We start from the raw sequence: 24,877 nt of genomic DNA, 5'->3' as shown, positions 1-24,877 counted from the left end.
CCACATTGGGCTCCACACTGTTAGTGTGGAGCCTGCTTGGGATTCTCTCTCCTCTACTCCTCTCCCTCTCCCTCTGCCCCTCCCTTGCTCATGCTTTCTTTCTCTCTCAGAATAAATACACTTAAAACAAAAGCCCACCTCTTGGGCTTAGGGCTATGATTAAATGAAATGGCACATATAGTATGAATGCAATGAGAGAAAACTGATGTTATTTTTATATTCATAGCAATAGAAGGAATTAGTTATGAAAATTAGGTATGCATTCACACATTCCAATTCCAGACCAATTCCATCATACCATCTTTGGACATTGCATTTTACAAATGAGGACCTGTGGACTTGCAGAGGCCCAGAGATGGGATGGGAAAATGATCTTTCATTGTGAGAGAAAAGAAAAGCTTTATTAAGTTTGGAGAATGTCTTAGTTTTCTGTTTCTGCTGCAACAAATTATCATAAGCTTAGCTGCTTAAAAATAGAGTGAATTTTATACCTGAAAATAATATAAAACTACATATCAATTATATTTCAATTAAAAAGCACAAATTTATTACTTAAGAGTTATGGAGGTCAGAAGGCTGACACAGGTCAGGCTAAAACCAAGGTGCCTATAGGGTCACATTTCTTTCCAAAAGATCTAGAGGAGAGTCTGTTTCTTGGCTCATTTCAGGTTTTTATGGTAGTAGGACTGAAGGCCTCATTTCCTTGATGGGTATCAACTGAGGGCCATTTTCCATTTCTAGAAGCAAGCATTCCTTGGCAAGGGGCTCCCTTCCTCCACCTTCAAAGCTGGCAATAGTGGGTTCAGTCCTTCTGCTGCTGCCACCTCTCTGGCCTCTTCTGTTGTTGCGTCTTTCCGACCCACTCCTCTGCTCTACTCTTTCATTTCTGAGGACTCTTGTGGTTAGATTGGGCCCACCCGAACCATCTAGAGAAATATCCCCACGTCAAGATTTTTAACCTTAATCACATCAGCAAATTTGTTCTACTATGTAAAGTAACTTATTCGCATGTTTAAGGCATGGACATCTTCTCATGGTTGGGGTTTTCTGTCTACCAAGTGAGTAATGACATACATAAAGGTCTTCCAAGTATGGAGTTGTTATGCATGATTCACATTATGTTCTGGTTTGCATAACAAGTGAGTTGTTAAAAATATCCACTCTTACAGACAGACAGACAACACATGACCTTGCATAATTTGGCTTCTGCTTACCCTGCTTACCTCTCACCATTCTCATGCTTTCTCTGTTCAGCTATACATTATCATTATACTGAACTTACAGTTCCCAGAAAGAGCCATCCTTGGCTAAAATGCAGTATACAAACGAAGACTGGCTAGTCCGTTTATGATAATAAAACTGATCTACAAAGGAAACTCAGGAAGCCAAACACAACCTCTGCAGCAATTGGCCCAGGATACTCAGAACTCGATCAATATCTGCCAATGTCTCTGATGTTTTGTTTTTTTTTTTATGTATGCTTGTTCCCCTTCCCCCTGCTTTCCTACATAGGACCAGCCAGAGGAAGCCAAATATGTGTCCCAAACCAATTGCTTAGGATGCCATGCTTCTAGTTAGCCCACCTCCAGCCTCCCTGTGCCAACAACCTCCAATCAGAATGTAACTGAAGCTCTCTCCTTCCCCTCCTCTCTTTCACTATAAAGCTTTCACTCTTCCCTGACAGCCTTTGAGTATCTGTCAAATGCAAGCAATGATGGCTGGTTCCCTTGCTACAGCAAGCCCTGAATAAATAGACTCTTTGTTCATATTTGTTTATTTCCACACCTCCCTTACTCTTTCATATATTTGTTTCCGTTTTTGCTCTTCTTGGATTACTCATTCTTCCTTGCCTTATGTGAATAATTTATATTCATCTTTTGAGTATCAGCTGAGATGTCACTAATGACAACAATAACAATAATAATAATTATTAAAATGATAGAGAACTTGTACTGAGCCCCTTACCTTATGCCAAGAACTTTCTAACCATGTTCAATTTATCAACTCATTAAACTCTTGGCAATAAATTATTGAAGTAGGTTTCTATTATCGTCCACATTTTACAGACAGGGAAAGATAATTCAGAGAGAAAGTAACTTGCCTAAGGTCACTGAAGTAGGTGAGGAATTGGGGTAGAATTTAGGTAGCTGGTTGCTGTGAGTCATTTTTGAAATCATGATGTTATATTACTTTCAAAATAGATTTTCATATGTCCTTAGTTTGGAATGGGTACTCTTTAATAAATGCTTAAATAGTGTTCTGTACTTTATCTTTACCAATAATACTGTATTATAGTTGTTTGTGAATTTATCTGTAGTCCCTACTAAAATTGAAGCTCCCTTAGATTAAGGACAGTATTTATCTTACATATGTTTGTAAGTCCAGCATACATTAACTTTACTATACAGGTATATTTGAGGGAAGAATAAATTAATGATTGAGAAAAAAATTCAAAAGCCTAAATTATTTTTTAATCAGAGGATACAATGTTAAAAAAAAAACACAGAGAATAAAGGACCCTACTTCTGAACAAACTTTGAATGCACCACAATTCTACATAGGAATTTACAGTTATTATCCAGGAATATAGAACAGCTTCTCTCTTCTGAGATTAGGTTTCTCCTGTAATCTTAGACATAAAATCACATGAAGCACTAATATCAGTCTCTCCTCAGAAAGGCTCTTCCAATTAGGAGTCACTATTAGGTTGGACCCAACATCTTCTTGGCACTGGTTTCTGAGGCAGAGCTTCTCCAACTTAATAACATTCTTCTGAACTCTGCCACAATCCTAAAAGCTCTCCCCCTCACATGCAATACTGGAGAATTAGCTGAGCACCAGAGGTAGCTAGGTATCTCATGGACTATGTCAGAATCCTAGAGCGAAGTCCCCAACCATGTTCCTGATATGCCAAGCCTCTGGCTAACTGCCCTTGTAACCCGCGTTCTGGGAGCCCTTACTCATGCTCAGTGGGTCTCTGTTTTAGATTGATGACTGGCGACTGGAGAAGCACTGAGGCAGTCATCTCGATCAATTCCTTTACTTTATATTTAATACCATTGAGAACCATTCTTTCATTTAACAACTATTTATTGAGCATCTATCTACTGGATTTCTGGTATTGTTCCAGGATTTGGGGGATCCACAGGTGGCTTAAGTAAGACCCCAGCTATTATGAGGCGTGTATCCTAGTGGGATTAACAGACAAATCAAGCATACAAATAAAATAATTTCAATACATGTGGTAATAACACAAAGTTATGTGGTAGCAACCTTGTCAAATGTATTCCTGTCAGAACACGTCTTCCACATCTTCCATCACATCCCTGACTCTGCTCAGCCATTCTTTCTTGGGATTCTCCAGGTTTCTTCCCAGCATTCACCTGATTATATGCGGGAAGTAACAAATCTTATTTTGAATAAAAGTTACTTAGGAAATTATTCCCAATCCTCTCTGGATCGTTTCTTGTGGTCAATGTTCTAAAAATAACTTTACTTCTCATACTTTTCTTTTTTCCTTTCCTAGGAGTAGACTATTACAACAAGATCATTGATGATTTGTTAACCAACGGGATTATACCCATAGTGACCCTCTACCACTTTGACTTGCCTCAGGCCTTAGAAGACAAAGGCGGTTGGTTGTCCGAGGCAATCATCGAATCCTTTGACAAATATGCCCGGTTTTGCTTCAGTACTTTTGGAGATCGAGTCAAGCAGTGGATCACCATAAATGAGCCTAACATTCTTGCCGTGCTGGCATATGATCTCGGTAGATTTCCTCCTGGTGTACCTCGCTTCGGAACTGGAGGTTATCAGGCAGCTCATAATTTGATTAAAGCTCATGCCAGATCCTGGCATAGCTACGATTCCTTATTCCGAAAAGAGCAGAAGGGCATGGTGTCCCTAGCGCTGTTTGCTGGCTGGGTGGAACCAGCAGATCCCAACTCTGTGTCTGACCAGGAAGCTGCTAAACGAGCCATTGCTTTCTGCTTGGATTTCTTTGCTAAACCTATATTTATTGATGGTGATTATCCAGAAGTTGTCAAGTCTCAGATTGCCTTCATGAGTAAAAAGCAAGGCTATATATCATCAAGGCTTCCAGAATTTACAGAAGAAGAGAAGAGAATGATTAAGGGCACTGGCGATTTCTTTGCTGTGCAATATTATACAGCTCGTTTAGTCAAGCACCAGGAGAGCAAGAAAGAAGAGCTGAGTTTTCTTCAGGATGTGGAGATTCAAGTTTTTCCAGACCCATCTTGGATAAATTTGGATTGGGTCTATGTGGTGCCATGGGGAATACGTAAACTACTGAAATATATCAAGGTAAAGCACAACATTTGTTTTCATGTACACCCAAATATGTTGAAATGGCAAAACAGACATATGTGTATGGGTAAGACTTGGAAAAATAATGATTTTAGGCAATAGTTTATATATTTATTGGCTTAGGAAGAGAGATTAGGATTTAAGTTGGTGAGGGGTAACAAGCTGATAAGGGGCTTCAAAACAAGGTCAAAGTTGGGATACTTTGTTAAAGTCAGTTGTGGTCAAAGGAGTTGCTTGGAAATATTTTTCAGGCTGATGTCACAACTGTGATTGTTAAAAGGCACACTAAAGGCTGAGATACTGGATCGTTTTTGGGCCTCTGTTATGCTGGGTGGTGTGCAGGTAGCTGAAATTAAAATTTTAAGTTAATGATTTCTAGGACCCTTGCTGTGGGGAGATAGAGAGTGTCGCTGTTGGTGGGACCAAGGGGTTAAGGAGCAGTGACGATCAGCAGATGCCGATGGAAGAAAGGTATTTCTGTCTTCTCATTATGATAAGAGTCATTTGACTGTCTTCATGGACATTTGCACAGTTTTGCTTTCCCATTGTTAGTCATAAAAGGTCAGTGCGTGGAAAATTAAGTTAATAGGGTCAGTGCAATTTGATGAAAACTAGTTTTGTGTTGTAGCTTAGAGAAGATAGAGGGTAATGCACCTGATTTTATGAGTCTTTTTTTTTTTTTTTTTACATCTGTTTGGAATAAAACTTCTGCTCTCTTGTTCCAGGATACGTATAATAACCCTGTAATTTACATCACTGAGAATGGGTTTCCCCAGGGTGACCCTGCATCTCTTGATGACACTCAGCGCTGGGAGTATTTCAGACAGACATTTCAGGAACTGTTCAAAGGTACCATTTGAAATGATGAAAGATCAATTGTGCAAACTTAATATAATTTTCCCATGTGCCTATTTGCATTCAGCAAAGACCAATGATTTTGAAAGCTGAAATTCATGTAAATCAGTGTAAAGCCATGTAATTAAGAGAGAGGAGAAAAAGTATTTAGAAAAGAGGAAGGTGAGGATTTTGGCCTAGCTTCAACCTTCCAAAATTTAATCAAGTAAAAGCGACTGTCTTCAGCATTTTGTGACTCCTGGGTGAAGGTGACATGAACAGAGGGGTGGTGTCTGTTGGAAAAAAACGTTAGTTATTACTAAAAGATTAGTACTGCCCAAGTACGGCATGCCTGTGTGCGTATTTCAGTATCCTAACTGCCAAGAAATGAATTGACAGGATTTTTAAAGGATCCAAATTAAGCATTTATGCAATAAACTTTAAAATGACTTCGATGAGTCTTGGCCTAAAACGAGTCTTCCATCACTGTATGTTTCATTTAAGCTGTAACCAAACAGCCCCATTTAGGAGCAGGTTTTTGTCATATAGAATCTGTGAGTTTTATTTCAAGACAATATTATTATTCTGGCGGCAGCTCTTCCCCCATGGAATTCTTTTCATATTTGAAAACAAATATGAAGGGATAATCTTTAACTGGTAATACACATTTCTACACCAGTTAATTTCCCCATTTCTGCTTCTACTTGGAATGCTGTCGCTTTGTAAATTTAATTTCTCCTCCCTATAAAGGAATCATATCACAGAAACAAAATCCAATGTAAAACGAGACTTTCAATTTCCTTTTTTACCATGATAGGCACACTTCTCTCTCATCATTCTATTTGAAAGGTCCTAGGATTATTCTTTCCAAACTTAATCAGTAATATACTGAAATTAGCCAGAAGGAGTTCTGGAAAGTGACACATAGTGGTCTCTTTCCAAAACCTAAAATATATGGTACTCAATCCCTCACCCTGGCTCAGAGCTTATTGGCAGAGGGCAACTGGATTCCTACAGTTTGATCCAAGCGAAATAATTCTTTTGTATTACATGCAAACCAGATTCTTTCTCTAGGTAGGAATCCACTTTCTGATAAAATAAGATGGAAATGTCCAGTCTTCTGAGATCCTACTTTCTTTCTCCCTATAAATGACCCTATTCATACTTAATCCATTGATGTTCCTAGCTTCATCCTCAGAGGAACGTAAGCTGGTTACCAACAGGCAGATTTATGGATGATATAAGGCCCACAAATGGCTTGTCCAGAATTGTTCTGTGTATTTCTGGGAAAAGAGAGAAAAATAGAAATTGGCTTACTTCATTTCCAGCGTGGTGCTCTGGGTAGTGCTAACATATAAGGGCATTTCATTGCTCTTTGAAATAGTTTCACGTACTTTAATACAGTTAGATCCTTAACATTAAAAATTCGCTGATAGACCCACAAACAAAGACAACTTAAAGGTAGAAAACTAACTGAAGGCAAGAGTGCAAAATGTGAACAGATTTGGATTTCTGAGGGGCAAGAGAGGAGAATAAGACTAGATACAAAATTCTGTTTTTCTACTTGTTGAATTTCAATTGTATCTTTAAACATATGGAAAAAATATTATGCACTTAAAAGATTAGGGATGCTTGGGTGGTGCAGTCGGTTGAGCATCTGGCTTTGGCTCATGTCATGATCTCACAGTTCGTGGGTTCAAGCCCTGCGTCAGGCTCTGTGCTGACAGCTAGCTCAGAGCCCGGAGCCTGCTTAGGATTCTGTATCTCCCTATCCCTCTGACCTTCCCCTGCTCATGCTCTCTCTCTCTCTCTTTCTCTCTCTCTCTCTCTCTCAAAAATAAATAAAACATTAGAAAAAAATTAACAAAAAAACAAAATATAACCCACATTAACTGTTCACAGTACTATGTTCTTTTCTGATTTTTAATATTAGATGATCTATATATTTATTGTCATTAACACATTATAATTTTTTGCTTTTTTAAAAAATGTAGCCTTTCAAATGTGCAGAAATCTACTTATTGACTAAAAAAAGATACATAAGTGTATCCATTCTGGAGTGAGTATAGTGATACCTATTTCTTATATATTGTTGTAGCGGAGACCAATTATTTAATCTGTGGAGAAACTCTCTTTTCTAGTAATTAATCCCTTCTCTTCTCTGACATGTCTGTCTCATCTTCAGGCTTATCCCAAGGACAGCCATGTAAGTGAAATACAATCATGCTCCTTGTAAACATATTATTGATTGGTCTGAATGTAGGCACATGACATGAGCTGGGCCAATCCCAGTTCTTCCCTGAAGTTTAGAATTTGGGCCAATCACCTTGTCTCTTAGCCTAAATTGGCAGGGGGATGTAACTTTGTGACCGTTGGTGGCCATGTCCTGCCATGGACACTAAGCGGTAGTATAAGGGGGGCTGCAGGTGCATCAAGGGATATTGAGACAAGAAATAGGGAGTGCTTCAGAGTGGCACTTGCGCCTCTAATTCCACTTTTTCCTCAGACCCAACTGCATGCACGTTCTTGAGAGACATTACTTTTATTTATTATAATTAAGTGCTCTTTCTGCTTCATCTGAATCAGACTGGGTTTCTATCACTTGGAACAAAAAAAATCTTAACTGATGCCATCATATCACTTCATTTTCAAAACAGTGAGATGAGGTCATTGCTCCTATTTTACAGATGAAAAAAACGAGTGTCAAAGAGGCAAGCTAAGTCATTTGCTCAAGATCACCAAGTTACTAAGTCATATCTCCTAGAACCAAGAAGAGTGTGTACATTATTATTACCACTACTACTGTTTTGGTGTTTGATAAGACCTGTGAGCCCAGGGCTTTCTGACTCAGAGTGACCACTTGTCCCGCCACGCAGAACTTGCTCCGGACTTTGGCACTCTGGACTTGAACAGAATTGCTCCATACTGCCTCTGTGGAGGCCAATCGGTCCTGTGACCTTGGACAAAGCTCAGACACTCCTTACCCTGCCTCTCATCAAGGGATTGGAGTTTAATTTACTAATCAATTTCCTGAGACTCCTTTGAGGTGGTGCTGATGATCTTGACTGGCAAGAACTTCACTAGTAAGAAGCATTCTGTGAGCAATTTAAAATAATAACAGGCCAAGGAAGGCATTGGTGGGGAGTGCTGCAGATGAGAGCCCGCCAGAACCCACAGAGTCAGATGGATGATGGCTTTGTGCGCCCCACAAACAGAGCCTTCTCTATAACATCACACAGACGGACAGGCACATAATGACACTATAGTTGGATCAATGACATCCGCCTGGAGGTCTTACTGATCTCTTTAGGTAAAATCCCACAGCAATTAACTGCGCAGTAAAAAGTAAGCTAATGTTTCTGTTTCCTTTTGGGAAAGGGGGGAAAGAAAGGAAAAATGTCATTTCAAGAAAAAAAAAGAGAGAAATCAGCTAATGGTTTTTTAATCATTGTATTATTTAAATGCCTTTAAATAGATTGCTTTTCATTAAAGTAGATATAGATAAAGCAACACAGTAGAGACAGAAAAAACTTGCAATAACCTATAACTAGGATTCTGTTTCAGCTCTGCAAATTATTCAATGAGGGGCTTTCTGCAAATTGTTCAGCCTCCCAAATCCTCAGTTTGTTCATCTATAAAAATGGATTAACACTTTCCTTGACCAGGTTGTTGTAAAGATTCCATTTAATGAGCTTTTGTGTAATTACCCCCAACCGGCAACTGCCTGGCATACCGTAGGCTCTCAATCACTGGTAACATTATTGTTACAAAATGCGTATTCTTTTCAAAATTTTTTGATGTTTATTTACTTTTGAGAGAGAGACAGAACACCAGTGGGAGAGGGGCAGAGATAGAGGGAGACACAAATCTGAAGCAGGCTCCAGTCTCTAAGCTCAGAGCTGTCCCCACAGAACCTGACCCCGGGGCTCAAACTCAAGAACCGAGAAATCATGACCTGAGCCGAAGTCAGTCGCTCAACCCACTGAGCCACCCAGATGCTCCAAAATATATACTCCTAAGACTATATTCATCCCCCTAAGTTTTTTAAACTTGCTATTTTAAAAATGTCTTCCTAAGACTTTTGTTTTCAAAGTTCTCTCCAAGTAATTAAGTTATAGGAGAATATTCCCCCATGTCTACATGCTTCCCCTCATTCTTTTTAGGGAACCTCTGAGTCAGTCTTATAGCTTTAGCCTTCTGGCTATTGACAGTTGACTCCCGTGGAGTAGAAAGCAGCAGCAGCCTCCCTCCATTCATTATTTCCATAGGAGAGGTTGCCAGATTAGGTGAAAAATTAAATCGTTGGCAGCAGAAACAACCATCAAGCAACTGGGTGGCTGGATTTGCTCGGCCACGTGAATTTTTGTGTCAGCTCAGAAAGCAGTGCTCTTCAAGGAGTCTAGCTTTTCTCACATCATATGAATCTCAATTATGTTCGTAAAATTTACCCTAGTCCTTGCTCCAGAGCAGACGCAGGCAAGTTTAAGTTCTGTGTAAACACACACACATAGATGCCTCAGTGAGGAGCTGAGGGAGTGCATGAAGTGGGGAGGTTGGCCCCAGTGAGTAGTGCTCCAGCCATGACCTAAACTCTCCTGAAAGGGGATTTGAGCCTGTGCTCTGCCTGGTCGTCACGTGCCTGAAGCTGTGCCCAGCATGTGCCTGCCTCTTGCTCGGCACATGATCTTTCCCTCGGCCTGGAATGCCATGGTCTTTGACTTCCTCCTGGCCCAGATCCTGTTGTTTGGAGTCCATGAACTTGCTGGGAGTCAGACAAGACAGGGGTTTGAAGCCTGGTTCTGCCACTCACATGCTCGATAATTTGGGGAAAATTCATAAATGGACAACACTTCAGCTATCTGATCTTTAAAATGGGGCTAATAAGCACATCTGATAAATGAACAAGGTAATGCCTATAAAGCCTAAATACAGAGTCTGGCACATTACCAAGGATGCTGTAAATGAAGGCTAATGTTCGAAGGGGGCCATGTCTTTCTCATGATTATATCTTCTGCCCTGACTGCAGTTTCTGTCATGTAGTAGGTGTCCTACACATTTATTGAATTTGGTTGTGTCTGTCAGAGAAGAGTTAGCCAATGGGTAATGAGATAAATGATTAAATAATTGAGAACTGTATTTTCTTTCCCTAAAGAAATATACCCCATAGTGGGGGGCGGGGGGAACGCAGACTTCTGGAAAGTTTCTGAGCCAGCCCAACTTTCCAGTCGGATCCATGCCTGAGTTAGCACAGCAGTAGATGATTGCAGAGAAGGTTTGTTAATGACCAGCTTTAGGCTTTTAATGATGAAACCCCTCAGCAAGATGTCAGCGAAGTTATTGAAGACTTCACTGAAAGTGTTGAAGCTGATGCATTGTAACAAGAAGGTTATAAATCTTGCAGCTTGGGTATACCACCAAGACAAGATGCTGAGCACAGAATCACCCTGCTGTTGTCTGTCAGCACCCTCCCCCGCCTCCCCTCCTCTCCTTCCCATGGAGAGCCAGTAAGGGAAAAATGCATCCATTTCCCGAAGTAGTGCAGACCTGGCAGCCACCTGCCCCTGTCAATTTCAGATCACAGAGGCCCATTTAACTGGACAAAATGTGTTAAGCACCTGTGTTTTTCTAAATGTGCATTTAAAAAATCCTAAGAATTAAGGAAAGAGCTCAAAGGTTAATACATTGACCTTTTAGCAAAACTAACCAATTAAAAATCCATTGCAAGCTCAGAATAGAAAGCCAAGTACCTGAATATAGATTTCCACTCCCTACGTATTGCTTTATTGCTTCTCAGAGTAAACCTTTGGCAACTTAGCCCCTATGAAGCAGTTCATCCCACAGCTCACAGAGTGCTCACAGTTTTGGATGCATGTGTGGTTGGATACCAGATTCACTGGGTACTGCTGCTCCTGGCTGAACTGGATGAGAGCTAGTCAAGGTCAGAATAGAGAAGGAAGAGCAAGATTTGAAGGCTGTGCACAAGAATTGTTAGTGCATGCTAGGGTACAGACTTGTGGAATTTGAAAAGTTATGAAGAAAACAATTTCCCATACATTTGTGTTCCATCAGCCTTCATTCTCAGACCACAAGCAAACTCAGGCAGCCAGAGTTTACCTTCAACAGAGACATGCCAGATAACCTTCTCCTATTTTCTTCTCCCCTACTTCTTTTTCATGGCACACTTACCTTTGTCTTATATTCTCCATATAAAGTGTGAGAGAATAAAATGTCTGTGCAGGGCTTGGAGAGTAAAGACAGATTAAGTCCTCTGTTCTTGTGGGGCGTCTTTGGGTCAGCTGTCATTACAACTCTGAATGTCATCTTCCTCACCTGTTAAATGGGACTAATGCTAATTACTATTCTGCCTAACCCAAAGTCAGCTGTGAAATAAAATGAGAGGATTTCTGTCTCTATATGCTTTGAATAACTTAAAATATTAGATGTTATTCTCATATCGATATATTTACCTTACACTTTTAAGGACATTCGTCACTCCAGCCAAAAGTCCATAATCTGGACCTCAGTGTTCTCCATTGCAAAGAGAAGGGATTGGTGTTCCTTATCCAGTTGCTTTCATCTGCAACTCCCAGGTTCTCTGGTTTTATTTTCCTGCACATTTCTAAACTGCTGAGATGGTATGATCAGTTCAGGGGTTTAGGCGAACATGTTCTATGACTACATGATGGGTGTAGAATGTGGTAATGCTCAGAATCACACACACACACACACACACACACACACACACACACAAAGTGGTTGTTGTTAAGCTACTTCGCCAGGCTTATCTGGTCAATGCACCTATTGATATGATTAGAGATCTACACCATGTAGCAGACACACTCTCTTAGAAACATAGAACCTGGTCCATCTGCTTCATGGGAACAGGTTTCTTGGAGTTGCTCATGTGAGAAGCATTCCATAACACATCTGAGAATCTGCCCTTGTGCTTTCTGATGGAAAGCCGTCTTTGCTGTCCCCCTCAGTAGCATTCTATGCCTACGCCATGCCCCTACAGATGGATATTCCTTTGTGCTTCTTTTTAATTCAGTTCCAGCTGCTCTGGGGTATAATTACTTAAGTTCCTTACTACTTCAGGCCAGGTGAACTTTAAGACTACTTCTAAAGCATTTTACAAAAATATTTAAGATGATTTCAAACTTGCCCTCTCCATTTTTTATGAAATCTGTCCAGTAGTTTCTGTGCAATGTAGCAACAAACAGAAGCCCAGTTTTATAACTATAAAGAAGACCTGAAAAATAATTGAAGCAAAATTAACCTGAGAAAATCTACTTTTCCGATAGGAAGAGTAGACTCCATGGAATCTTGAAAAAGGTGAAAAAAAAAGAGGAAGGATTTGATAATGATTTTTAAATGAAATATATTTGACATATAACATTTGTAAGTTAAAAGTGTACAACACATTGATTTGATATATTTAAATATTGTAATAAGATTATCACCATAGTGTTAGCTATTATGTTACATAATTATTATTTCTTTTTTTTTTTTTGTGGTGGGAACAATTAAGATCCAGTTCTTAGCAACTTTGAAGTTCATAATACAGTATTGTTAACTACAGTCATTATGAGGTGCATTATTAGCTCTCCAGAATTTATTTATTATTAGTTCTCAGTTTGTACCTTTAAACAACTTATCCCCAATTCCCTCACCCCCCAGCCAATGGTGACCATCATTCTATTGTGTTTTTATGAGATTGAGGTTTTTTTGACTCTTTATACAAGTGGGAGCATAACAGTAGTTATCTTTCTCTGTCTGATTGATTTCACTTAGCATGTGGTCTTCAAGTTCCATCCCTTTTGTCGCAGATGGCAAGATTTGCCTTGTTTCTCATGGCAGAATATTTCATTGTGTATGCACACACACACACACACATACACACACTGCAACGTCTTTATGCATTCACCTGTTGGCGGACACTGAGATTGTGTCCATATCTTTGGTTATTGTGAATCTCACTGCAATAAACATAGGAGTGCATGTATCTCTTGGCTGTCATCAAGAAGATAAGAGATAAGTGTCGGTGAAGATGTGGAAATAAGGGAACTCTTGCACACTGTTAGCAGGATTGTAAGTTGGTTTAGCCATTATGGAAAACAGTATGGAGGTTCCTCCAAAAATTATAAATAGAGTTACCACATGATAAATCAATTCTACTTCTATTTTCCTTTTATTATCCAGAGGAAATAAAAACATGAGTTTGAAGAGATAATGATTTTTTTTGAACCTGTTTCAGGAGAGAGCAATGTTAGAATATTCAAGCAATGAGAGAGCTTTTGGAATTGAGAGAACGTGAACTTTTCAGGTTTTCCCCTGGGCCCTGGTGAAGTGGTCCTCAAGCATCTACTTATATTAGCTCTTATTTCCTGATCTCCAAAATAATTTGATTACTACCTGGCCTCTTCATCATCTGGAAAATGAAAAGCCCTGTGGTGGAACAAGGCTGGTAAAGTTTATCTTAGTGTGATTGACAGGGCTTGCCTGGGTAATGGTGTTAATAAGGATTCTGTTAGACCCCTGTGGGCTCATGGAAAGAATAGGGAGAAGTGGATGGCCAGGTATTAGCCCTTGCTACTCAAGAAACTACATGAGTTTCTCAGTGCTTGGAACAGAATAGTCCCCATCATAAGTTAATACACTGACATTATGTTTTGTAAATCAAAGTCTTGTGATTCATCATTGGGGATTGACTCTGGGTGCACTAAAGAAACGAGTGTCTGGATTTGCAGTATTGGTAATTAGACCTTAAGTAGTGCTCACCAGTTTTATAGCCTTCCTTTTGGTGGTCTTATCTTACCTATTTATAACTTTGACGTTGTTTAGTGGTCCATTGCTGTATAGTAACATCAATACTGTTTCTGCCAGCTTTCCCGTATTCATAATTGGGTGAACAACTGGTTAACTATATCCTACAGTGTTTTTTCAATAGCAAGAAGAAAAATAGCTCTGTAGAAGAAAATCAGCAATATTCTGAACAAAAACATTAAAAATTGGTGCCATAACTGATTTGAGGTTTCCTTACACAATGCCAGGCCTTTTTCAATGAAGCACTTGTTGAATAAGATACTTGAATAGATAGGAGTTGAGAGAAACTTTGATGCTCTCAAATAATCCTTGGAGGTAAGGAGTACAACCATCTTCAGAAGAAATGGAAGTTATTAAAAGGTACAAGCACTCACAGGCAGGAACGATATGTATAAAGATTTATTTATTATGACCAGAATTAAATTTTGGAGCTTTGAGTTACATACTTAGCATTCAGTAGCTGATCAGTAAAGGTGTAATGGTTGATTAGGAAACTGAATCTAGATTAGCAGGAAAACTGCATTATTCCTGGGAATTTTAACAAAATGTTAGATTTATACCACCATTTTGCTATTGTGAAGAAATGATAAGTTGTTTTTGCTGTTATGAGACTAGTTTTCATGCTTTGGTATTATGCATAGTATACCCTTCTGATATTAAACTTGGTTTTGCTGTGACAATAATTGACATATATGTTGACGATTTTTAAACTATTTAAATATACTTAACCCCTTTTTCTTCAGTAGAAAAAGAAAAGTGTTGAGATGCCTGGGTGGCCTCCGACTTTGACTCAGGTCACGATCTTGTGGTTCATTGGTTTGAACCCCAAGTGGGGCTCTGTGCTGACAGCTCAGAGTCTGGAGCCTGCTTCAGATTCTGTGTCTCCCTCTCTCTCTGCCCCTCCCCTGCTTGCGCTCTGTCTCTCTCTCAGAAATAATAAGCATTTTAAAAAAATTAAAAAAAGAAAAAGAAAGGGTTGAACTAGCTGTTCTTTTGGGATCCTTCCAGTTTAAGAATTTTGTGACCCTATAAATATCCTTCTTAGGCAGGTATGTCAAGGATCATATTTTATTAGAACTCTTGATAATATCTTAGGCTATAAAATTAAGTCTAAGGAATTATAATTAATATCTTTTTTTTAAACTTTCTTCATTCTTCTGATTCAGCTACTTAATTTGCAATGTGACCACCTTTCTTAGCTGGACATAAAATAAGACCTTGCTCTTCAATGAACTGTTTCTATTGATACTGACTCAGGTTCCAGGTAACATTTTCTTGACCTTCAATCTGGGTGTTTCCTTTCTATTCACTCATATCAAAAATGAGCCTCCCTTTTCCTCCCCTGGGAAAGTAATCTCTTGGAGTTCAGAGTCAGAAGGGTCACCTCAGATTCAAGTTTAACGAAATGACTGTAGAGATTATAAAATCTCAGGGAGGAAGTAGAATGAACAAATCAGTCCACAGCCTTAGAGTAAAATCCCCAGCTGAACAAGTCCATGGAAGTTACAATCACGAGTATGGAATCACCTTTCAAAACATGATCACGACAAGGCCCACCTAATCTATCAAGTTTTAAAAGCAGTTAAGTACGATTTCCAAGCTCCACCTAAAATGCACAATTTAATTCCCTTTCGCAGAGCAGTGATTTTCACTTTCCTTAGATTTGACTTGAGCATGACACTTTTGTGTCTGGGTAAGATCCTCACTGAGAAAGAAGGATTAAGTTGCAGCCTTTTCAGAATTACCTTCCCACCATAATTCTGTGGGGACGCTTCATATCTGGGAAGTCTTTCTCTGATTGGAGCGTTTGAGCACATTCGGGGTTCCATTAACCCCAAGTTACCGTTGAGGTAGCTTTTTCTTCAGTACAATGAAAAATATCAGCTTGGTGCTGGAGATGAAAGTAGTTTCTTTTGGAATAGACAGAAATTCTTAGGGCTTATCTGGGAATGCTGTGTGCAGAGGAGGGGGAGCGAGGCCTGTCTCCTTGAATAGGGTCATCTCAGCAACAGCAGAGTCTCTTGTGTGTGAGTGAGATTAGCTAATGAAATAGTATCATGGCCTGAGATGATTCTGTACCATTCTAAAGTTCAGCCACATTTCCCCCCTTGTTTGTGAAGTTCCATTATAGGAATCATTGCCTGCTTTAGAGATAAGTGAAACTGTTATAGGTGGAGGAAGAAAAGGCATTTGAACTTTGAAGAATTTTAATTGGTGCTGGTGTGGGAAGGTGAACAGGAAGCAACAAATGATTCAAGTGAAAACATGAATGAGTTTGGGACTAAATGTAGATAATGAGAGGAAGGATGCATCATATGTTGATGAAATAACGTTTTTCCTCCCCTTACAGGTAGAATTCATTTCTTTAATAGATTTAAACCCAGCCTAAAGTCTTAAATAATTTTAAATGGCTACATTGTTTCATGAGTAATGATCAAGTCCAATATGTTTTACAGTTAAAAAATAAGCAAAATAAGGGGCGCTTTCTTGGTGGCTCAGTCAGTGAAGTGTCCAACATTTCATTTCAGCAGAGGGTCATGATCCTACTGTTCATGAGTTCAAGCCCTGCATTGGGCTCTGTGCTGACAGTGCAGAGCCTGCTTGAGATTCTCTCTCTCTCTCTCTCTCTCTCTCTCTCCCTGCCTCCCCACCTCCCTCCCTCTCTCCTGGCTGTTCTCCTGTTCACACACACTGTCTCTCAAAATAAATAAATAAACATTAAGAAAATAAGCAAAATAACACAAAAATTAGATTGCTGCATAAAAGATGAGTACATGGGTGGGTATTATGTGTACACGCCTTTATTGGTAAATCATTTTGTTTTGTGCTTGAGGCCACGCTGGTTTAGTCTCTTCAAACATGTTTCTTCCAAACATGTTCAGTCTGTGAATCCTTTGAAGGAGCAGTTGGCTTTTCATTTAAAAAGAAACTTTGAAATACTTCATGACCAAAGTTTACTGCCCTCATGAATACATGATAGGGATCTTGAGATTTTGTAAGAAAAATTCTTCAGCATTCCTGGAAGAACAAAATGGCAGGACCCATTGTGCATAAGCTTTGTACAGATAGTACATTTTACAAATACTTTTACACAACTGGGATTTGCTTGACGAAGTGAAAGAGCATTTTCTTTAAAGGTAGTTCTGCATTCAAAACCTGGCTCTGACAGACATCTTTTTGTGTTGTGTAGCCTTGGACAAGTTTTTCTGGACTCTGAATATCAGTTCATCATTTGTGAAATTTTATTTTTGGTGAGGATTAATGACATACTTCACATCCCAGCAAAAGGCCTAGCACATAAATCTCCCAAACAGTAACTGCTGCAGTGGATTCTTTGTTACCCAGCATCTGTTAACTAGGATTTTCAAAAAACTGTGACTTCCTGCACAGTCATCAAGCACTGATAATTTATGCTTCTCTTGATGACCCTGAAATGCATTCTGAATAATTAGAGAAAGATTAAATTATAATCAGTTTAGTTTCAGTGTTAAGTGTATTTTAATTTATTCTCATTCTTTAAAAATTTGTAATCCTTCTGCATGTGGTAACAATTAACAAAAAATATTTGATTAGCTGGAGCACTCCACTTCCTGACTGTCAGGCTAATAAGGAGTTTATTGTACATTGTTGGAACCCGGACTCTGCCCTACAGATAAACTGGGCATTTGCTGAATAGACTCACTTCACACTGGTCTTATACCCATCCTCAGACCCAATGTGTTGGGAATTCTATAACCTGTTGGGAATTCTAGAACTAATCTTCAAATATCCTCAAATGATACTCTACACAAGGCCCTGTTTGCACAAAGTAATAATGCTGCCATCCCACCTGATTTTGTGCAGATGAGTAACTAAATCTAGCCCTGAGGGGTGTCTGTTCTTTTCCTATGGCTTTCTAGAGATGGACATCACAACTGACATTAGTAATCAATCTATCTTGGTGTTTCATCAACCTTTAATCTTATCCAATCATGTTTTAGACTTATTTTCGTTGGGCTTCGTAGGCTAAATAACCTTCCTGATGAAAACTTCACCATGCATTTTATCATTTCTGTGGTCCTTTGAACTTCCTACCTTCTCTCCCCTCATCTCCCACCCCCTGCCCCACATAAGGTCATATGCTTCTTTGAAAGATGGCTGAACAGCTGACTTGTGTTAAAAGTAGTCTCTTCAAAAAAAAAATAATCACTATTATTGTCCCTTTGTCATCTCAGTTAATAAGGTACATTTTTGAGCAAGAAGATTGATTTTAGCCATTTAATCGATCACCACAGGACACAGTATTCGTTGGTTTTCCTCTGTCTGGCCTCCTTCTCCTGCCTTGAAATCCCTGCCTTGCCCTGAAACCCCTCTTCCTCCCGACAGTCTCTCTTCCATAATGTCCTTCTCGTCCCAGCTGCCATCCTCAGTACTTACTCCACGAGTGCAGCAGCGACAGGAGACAGGATGGTTGTTTCCTTTAAAGGGAGAGCAAGGCTGAGGGGACACAAGCTGGTGAGGATTTCATTCGGCTTTCCAGGACCAGACGACGCCTGACCCTGGTGTGAAAGCAGGGCTGGTGAGGGTGCTCCCATCACAATGTAGACGCCTTTCATGTGATGTCAGGGTGGGCGCCGGCTGAGGAGAGGGAGCCTGGGTGCATAGCCAGAAGGCAACAATCAGCACTGTGCTCTGATCCTGTGACCTCTCTGAGACCCAGCTCACTAGGTAGCTGTCATTCAGTCAGTAAGGTAAGTGCCATGTGACTATAATTTCTCCTCAACGTAATTTTTTTCTCATTGCATGGACATTTTTGAAAGCCAGCAACTCAATGGTATCATAATCACTGTTTCTTTACCTACACCAAACTTGTATCTATTCAACTACCACAAGCGTTTTCCTATTTGGCAAAGCATATTTCTATTACAGGGCTATTTTGAATCTTTTGGGAACCATGAGATTGAACTTTAGTATCACAGAATAGTCAATTGCAATGTTTTATTGAATAGGCTTCTTTAACAAAATGTGACATTTTCCTAAGTGTAATATAAGACCATATGGCAGAACAAATAAATATATGTTAATGCAAATATAATGCTAAAACTTAATAACATTCACAAAATTGAAGTTTAAATATCTTTACTAGTTTTCTGTACTGATGCATCCTTAGTTTCAGAAATGTCATATTAAATATTTGTGTTGGGGCAGTGGTTGAAGGTGTTTATTTGATATATCTTATTTTTCTGAGTTTTGACATTCCTAATGCTGTATTCTCTTATAAATATGTGTAATTGCATTCACCCCCAAGTCATTTCTTGCTGTCCTTTTATTTAAGGAAGATTTGCTTCTTGAAAAAAATTATTTTCTTTTGTTAGTATTTTTTTAATGTATGTGTATATGTATATATTGCTTTACCACAAGCACTGTTAAGTCTGTTATTGAGAATAATGGTAGGACGGACAGTTAAGAAATGCCAGTTTCAACTTGTCGAGAAGTATTAATTTTTGTCAATCATTGAAGATTGGCCATTTTATTAAAATATTCAGGCTCTAGATAAAAAGACACGGTTACCAGCCAGTGATGCCGAAGAAGGCGGGAAAAGGGAGAATGCCGACATTCTGACCATGGATCGTTGACATAAAGCTTGGAAACTAGCTTGTAGGGTCCCAGAGTCCAGGTCCAAAGGGATTCACCTTGAGTCACATCCATAGCTTCAGAGTGTGCTGTGTGGGGCTCTGGCTTCCACAGAGATCGCTTAGTCTGCACAGAGGGAAGGTGAGGAAGCGAGGCTCCAGGGCACCTCAGCTTCTGTTGGTTCTATGTGTTAGGAGCCCATAAAAATTTTCATTTGAAAGGAAGACTGTTGCTAAAAAAAGAAAATCTGGAAAGCCGCTGAATATTAGGGATCTCATTATCAGAGGGGAAGCAACAGAGTGGCTCCTTTGGGGAAATGACGCTTAAGTGCCTTTCTCTTTCACTTATGTTATTTCAAACATACAGAAAAATACAGGTTCCCGTATAACTGTGACCCAGATTTAATAAATGTTCATATTTTGCCACACATATTTTACATTATAAAAAGAAAATAAATGAAAGTGACCGTGGTGGAATCCCTTTGTACCTTCCTGTCCAAATCTTCTTTGCTCCCTGCCTGACCTTGGATAACTGTGAACCTGAAATTGATGTGTGTCCACTTGTATATTAGATACGCATCTTGCTACAAATGTATGTATCCATAAGCTATTTGTATATATGGTTTTGTGCAGAGCATTCACATAAATGGTGTCACTCTATACATATCCATTTCTTTTTCTTCTTTTTTAATGTTTTTTAAATTTATTTTTGAGAGAGAGAGACAGAGAGAGAGAGAGAGAGAGAGAGAGAGAGAGAGCATGAGCAGGGGAGGGTGAGAGAGAGGGGAAGACACAGAATCCGAAGACAGGTTCCAGGCTCTGAGCTAGCTGTCAGCACAGAGCCTGACACAGGGCTCAAACCCACAAACCAAGAGATGATGACCTGAACTGAAGCCAGATGCTCAACCGACTGCTCCACCCATGCGCCCCTACATATCCATTTTCAATGATACATTCTTGAAGACTTACCTATGTTGATACTTTTAGGCTCAATTCATTTTTTAATGGATCTATGGTATTCTGATACATGAACACACCACATTTATTTATTCGTTCTCCTGCCAACAGACATTCTGAGTCCAGATGATGGACATTTTTCTTTCACTTTTAGAAGCAGTGCTGCTCTGAATATCCTTGAGTAGCTCATGTTTGAGAGGCATTTCTTATATGGGAGATTATGAAGCAGGCCTTCAGCTAGCCCACATGGTGTCTTTGTACCATTTAGAATGAGGCTCCCTTTCCTCAAAACACTTTACATTTTCTGGGAAATGGTCACAAAGACTAAGCAAATCTATAATCATTTTATTTCAAGGGTGTCCTCTGTACGTGTGCAAAGTAAAACTTGCATAATCCTAACAGTCACTCTGTATGTAGGGGATGCCTAGCATGAAAACCTGCAGATTATAAAGAGTTTGGGTAAATGAGTGTGTTTCACAGGTTAGCAACTGTAATCTAAATACCGGATTTGTGCTGAGTATTCACATGAGGACTTTCTTGCTAAAGGAAAGGGCTGGGAAAAATCGTATCTTCTTCAAGGATAATATGTTGCAAATGAGGAACACAGGGAAGATGCATAAGCCTTCCCCCCCAACCTCGACCCCGACCCCCAGGTCACAGAGGCCTAGGGACAGGGTAAAGTGATCTTGTATAGAGGTGTTATTTTTCAGTTGCTCCCTTTCCAGAGCACTGCCCTCAGGCCCCTTCTGTGTAGACATGTAGACAGTACGGCACAGGCTTCTATCAGGCTTCATCTACTTACTCAACAATATGCTACCAGAGAATGCAAGCTGTCCAGGGAAGGCACCTGGGAAAGAAAGTTTGAATTCTACCCCCTGAGGTGTCCTGTTGTGAGCCTCCCACTGGGGCAGGTACTGCAAGTGCCAATACATTGAAATGCGTTCATGGAAAGTTCCTTTGGCGCTCACCAGGTGGCTTTGCTGGAGAGGGAAACAGCCCCAGAACCGGCAATGCACTGTCTATTGTTTATGGGTGTGTAGTAGGGAACAAACTCTGCCCTGCTTTCAAAATCTTAGGAGCATATTATTTGCTTTTGCAAAGTCCTTGAAATTAGATGTTGCAAGAGACAGTCTAGCAGGATACCTCTTAGTGCCTGAAGTTCCCTTCTCCACCCTGTCCTGGGCAACATTTTAATCAGTGATTTGGGTGAAGAGTTGAGGGAATGCATTTCCAATTTGCAGATGACAAAAAGCTCACTGGAAGGGAGAGGAAAACCAACTTTACTGCTACTTTTATGGTGGTTTGTTCATTTTCATCAAACAGGTCTTAGCTTAAATTTCACCTCCTCACACAGGCTTTCCCTGAGGATCTGACTAACGTATGACCTTCATTTCCAATCAGTTTTTACCTGTTTTCTTTATCTGAAATTGTATTTCTTAGTTGTTTAATGGTTTTCTGACACATCTCCACAGACTATAAGCTTGATGAGAGAAGGGACCATGCTTCCCCAATCATTTCTGGCACCCCAGGACATAGCATAGTTCCTGGCACATAATAGGAACTTAATAAATTTGTGTTGATTGAATGAAAGTCATGGGAATCATTGAAGAATATTAGGCAAGGTAGTGATATGATCGGATTCTTGGTTCAGAAATGAAATCTGGAAGGAGTCAACACAAGAAGCCTGGTACTCATTGTTGAAATGCCTGTTGGAAGCAAACATGTGTTGCAGTTTAAAAGTTTGTCTTACTTGCATTCACAGTGTCAGATCTGATTATAATGTATAATAGCATCAATATCAGTTTTTTTCCAGACTATTATCTTCTATCCTTGGCACCACTAAGCATTCACATTAATTTGATATTCTAACTCATACCCAGAAGATATGACTAGGATGATCTCATAACAAGGAGATGGCTGCTAGTTTTTGCTACAATTGCTAAAGAACTATCAGAAGACTAAAAAGATTCACTTTGTGCTGTTGGAGAGGGCAGAACTCAGGCCAGTGGGGGCCCATTACATGAAAGCGAGTTTCAGTTCAACATAAGACAGAGCTTTCGAACAGTTAGTGGGGCCGAGTAAGGGAATGAATGTCCTCAGGAGATCATTAGATACTTGTCAATAGATGGCACAGAAGCAGGTGCCAGATGCCCATCTGTCAAAGACGCTGTTGAGAGGATGTCTGCCTCATGTGGGAGGGTCACTCCACAAGTGCGTGCAGTTGCCTACTATTTATTGAGTATCCACACTGCACTTGCATCCATGGGGGATACAGAAATATATAAGACACAGCTGCTATCTGGACATGATCACCTTCCAATCTAAAATTTTGTGAATTTCAGGGAGTTTTAGCCAAGGCCCTAATGTAATTCTCATATCCTCCACATTAGAACAGTCCGAAGTGATGAAGTCACAAAACATCACCAAACTACTGGTAACACTCAACCTTCTGACCAGGAATAAGAGCGTGGCTCGAGGTGCCACAACCTAGCCAAGTCCTACTTTTGCCCCCAGTTGAAGTGCTGGCTTTGCTTTTGTGACAGAAAAGATGATAGCGTGTAAAAGTTTGTTTCTTTTCTTTGGTTTACTTCTCTTCTGGTTTTGAAAGTTAATGTGAAGACTGAGCTCAGGATGACACGTGTTGGCTTTATTTAATCAAACTCTGTTTTGATAAATATTTTTGCATTAGGACCGGATCACTGTGCGTCTTACTGATGACAAAAACATGAATTATAAAGTAGAGACTTTATGGAATTATAACTAAGCACACTTAATTCTTTAAAGTCAAATCTGCCCCAATACATCACAAAGTGTTTGACTTGGAAACCTCCTCAGCACAGGAGAGAACATTAATAAATAGATGTCTGGATGAAACACTTTTGGGGGTTAGATGGGGATATCACACTGTGAACCTAACATTTTGGTTTGAGTTTTCTGGCCTCTGTCAAAGACAGTTGCCAGTGGAGTTGCTGTCCCATGGATATGGCTTCTCTGTCTTGCAGACATTGCAGAAACAGGTGTGTTGGGACCTCATCAATGTAGGTGATACCTACTGTAGTCACTGATCCGCACACCATCACCATGATCTGAGGGGTTAGCGTGCTTCCTGAGGCTACTTCCCAGAACACGGGGGGCCACCTTGACCCTGAGTAGATTTACAACTGCAGATATTTAATGTTGGCTTTCATATTCTGTTAGTAAATATACAAGACACTTGAACAGTCTTTAAAAATATTCCTTTGCTATAGAGTCTGGGGATTTAGTTATTCCCTCCATTGGCCAAAGTCTCTTTGTATGTGTCTACTTTTCATCTGTTGACTTTAAAATTAATCGAGTTTAAAATCATGTTCTCCAAATGTCATTCAGATTAATGAGTCAGGGATAGAGTCCAGAAGGAACACACAATGGAGAAAACTTTCCCAAGCCATTGCTTTGAAGTCACTAAGAATGATTTGTTAGCAGGGCCTACTGTGTCCATTTTGCATTGTCTGCAAGGATTTTTAAAGGATATTAGCTGGAAAAGCAAAAAAAAATTGCAAAATTAAAAATGTTAAAATGGAGAGTTTGCATATTCTCACCAGAGAGAAAACATTGTTCCTACATTACTCCTTTTTAAAATCTTTTTTTAAAATGTTTTTAAATTTATTTTTGAGAGAGAGAGACAGCATGAGCAGGGGAGGGTCAGAGAGAGAGGGAGACACAGACTGTGAAGCAGGCTCCAGGCTCTGAGCTAGCTGTCCGCACAGAGCCTGATGCAGGGCTTGAACCCCTGAACTGTGAGATCATGACCTGAGCTGAAGCTGGACGCCTAGCCGACTGAGCCACTCAGGCACCCCTCATTACTCCTTTTTAATACTCTATTTTTTTTATAACTCTTTAGAGCAAAGATTTGGAGCACTGCTTCTTAACCTTGCCCACAACACTGGGGAGATCTAACAAATACTGACACTTGAGGGCACCTGGGTGACTCCGTCAGTTAAGCATCCAACTTGGGCTCTGGTCAGGATCTCATGGTTGGTGAGTTAGAGCCCTGTGGTGGCCTAGCTGCTGTCAGCGCAGCGCCCTCTTTGGATCCTCTGTCTCCCTCTCCTCTGCCACACCCTTGCTCTTTAAAATACATAATAAAAAAAAATAAAATAAATACTGATACCTGGATTCCATCCTCAGTGGAAAAAACATTTTTTTATTAGTTAACATCCCTCATCTCATACAGTGATTCTAATGTATTTTTTCCAACTTTTTTGACATGTAACTGACTATAGTAGTGTAAAATTGTTTTTTAAAGTATTTTTAATATTTGTTCATTTTTGAGAGAGAGAGAGAGA

At 39.7% G+C, this 24,877-nt stretch overlaps 1 protein-coding gene across 1 annotated transcript in view; it reads left to right on the top strand.

Annotated features, from left to right (window-relative positions):
* Nucleotides 1–24,877, top strand: part of LOC115285890 (cytosolic beta-glucosidase) — a 110,865-nt gene that overhangs the window by 45,347 nt on the left and 40,641 nt on the right. Inside the window, exons 3-4 of the mRNA XM_029932588.1 lie at nt 3,527–4,323; nt 5,052–5,175. Of these exons, the coding sequence (XP_029788448.1) occupies nt 3,527–4,323; nt 5,052–5,175 (921 nt within the window). The remainder of the gene's footprint in view (nt 1–3,526; nt 4,324–5,051; nt 5,176–24,877) is intronic.

Source organism: Suricata suricatta, chromosome 1, assembly GCF_006229205.1.
Source record: "Suricata suricatta isolate VVHF042 chromosome 1, meerkat_22Aug2017_6uvM2_HiC, whole genome shotgun sequence".
Lineage (NCBI taxonomy): Eukaryota > Metazoa > Chordata > Mammalia > Carnivora > Herpestidae > Suricata > Suricata suricatta.
The sequence above is the reverse complement of the archived record's forward strand: the minus strand, read 5'-3'. Positions and strand labels throughout refer to the sequence as shown.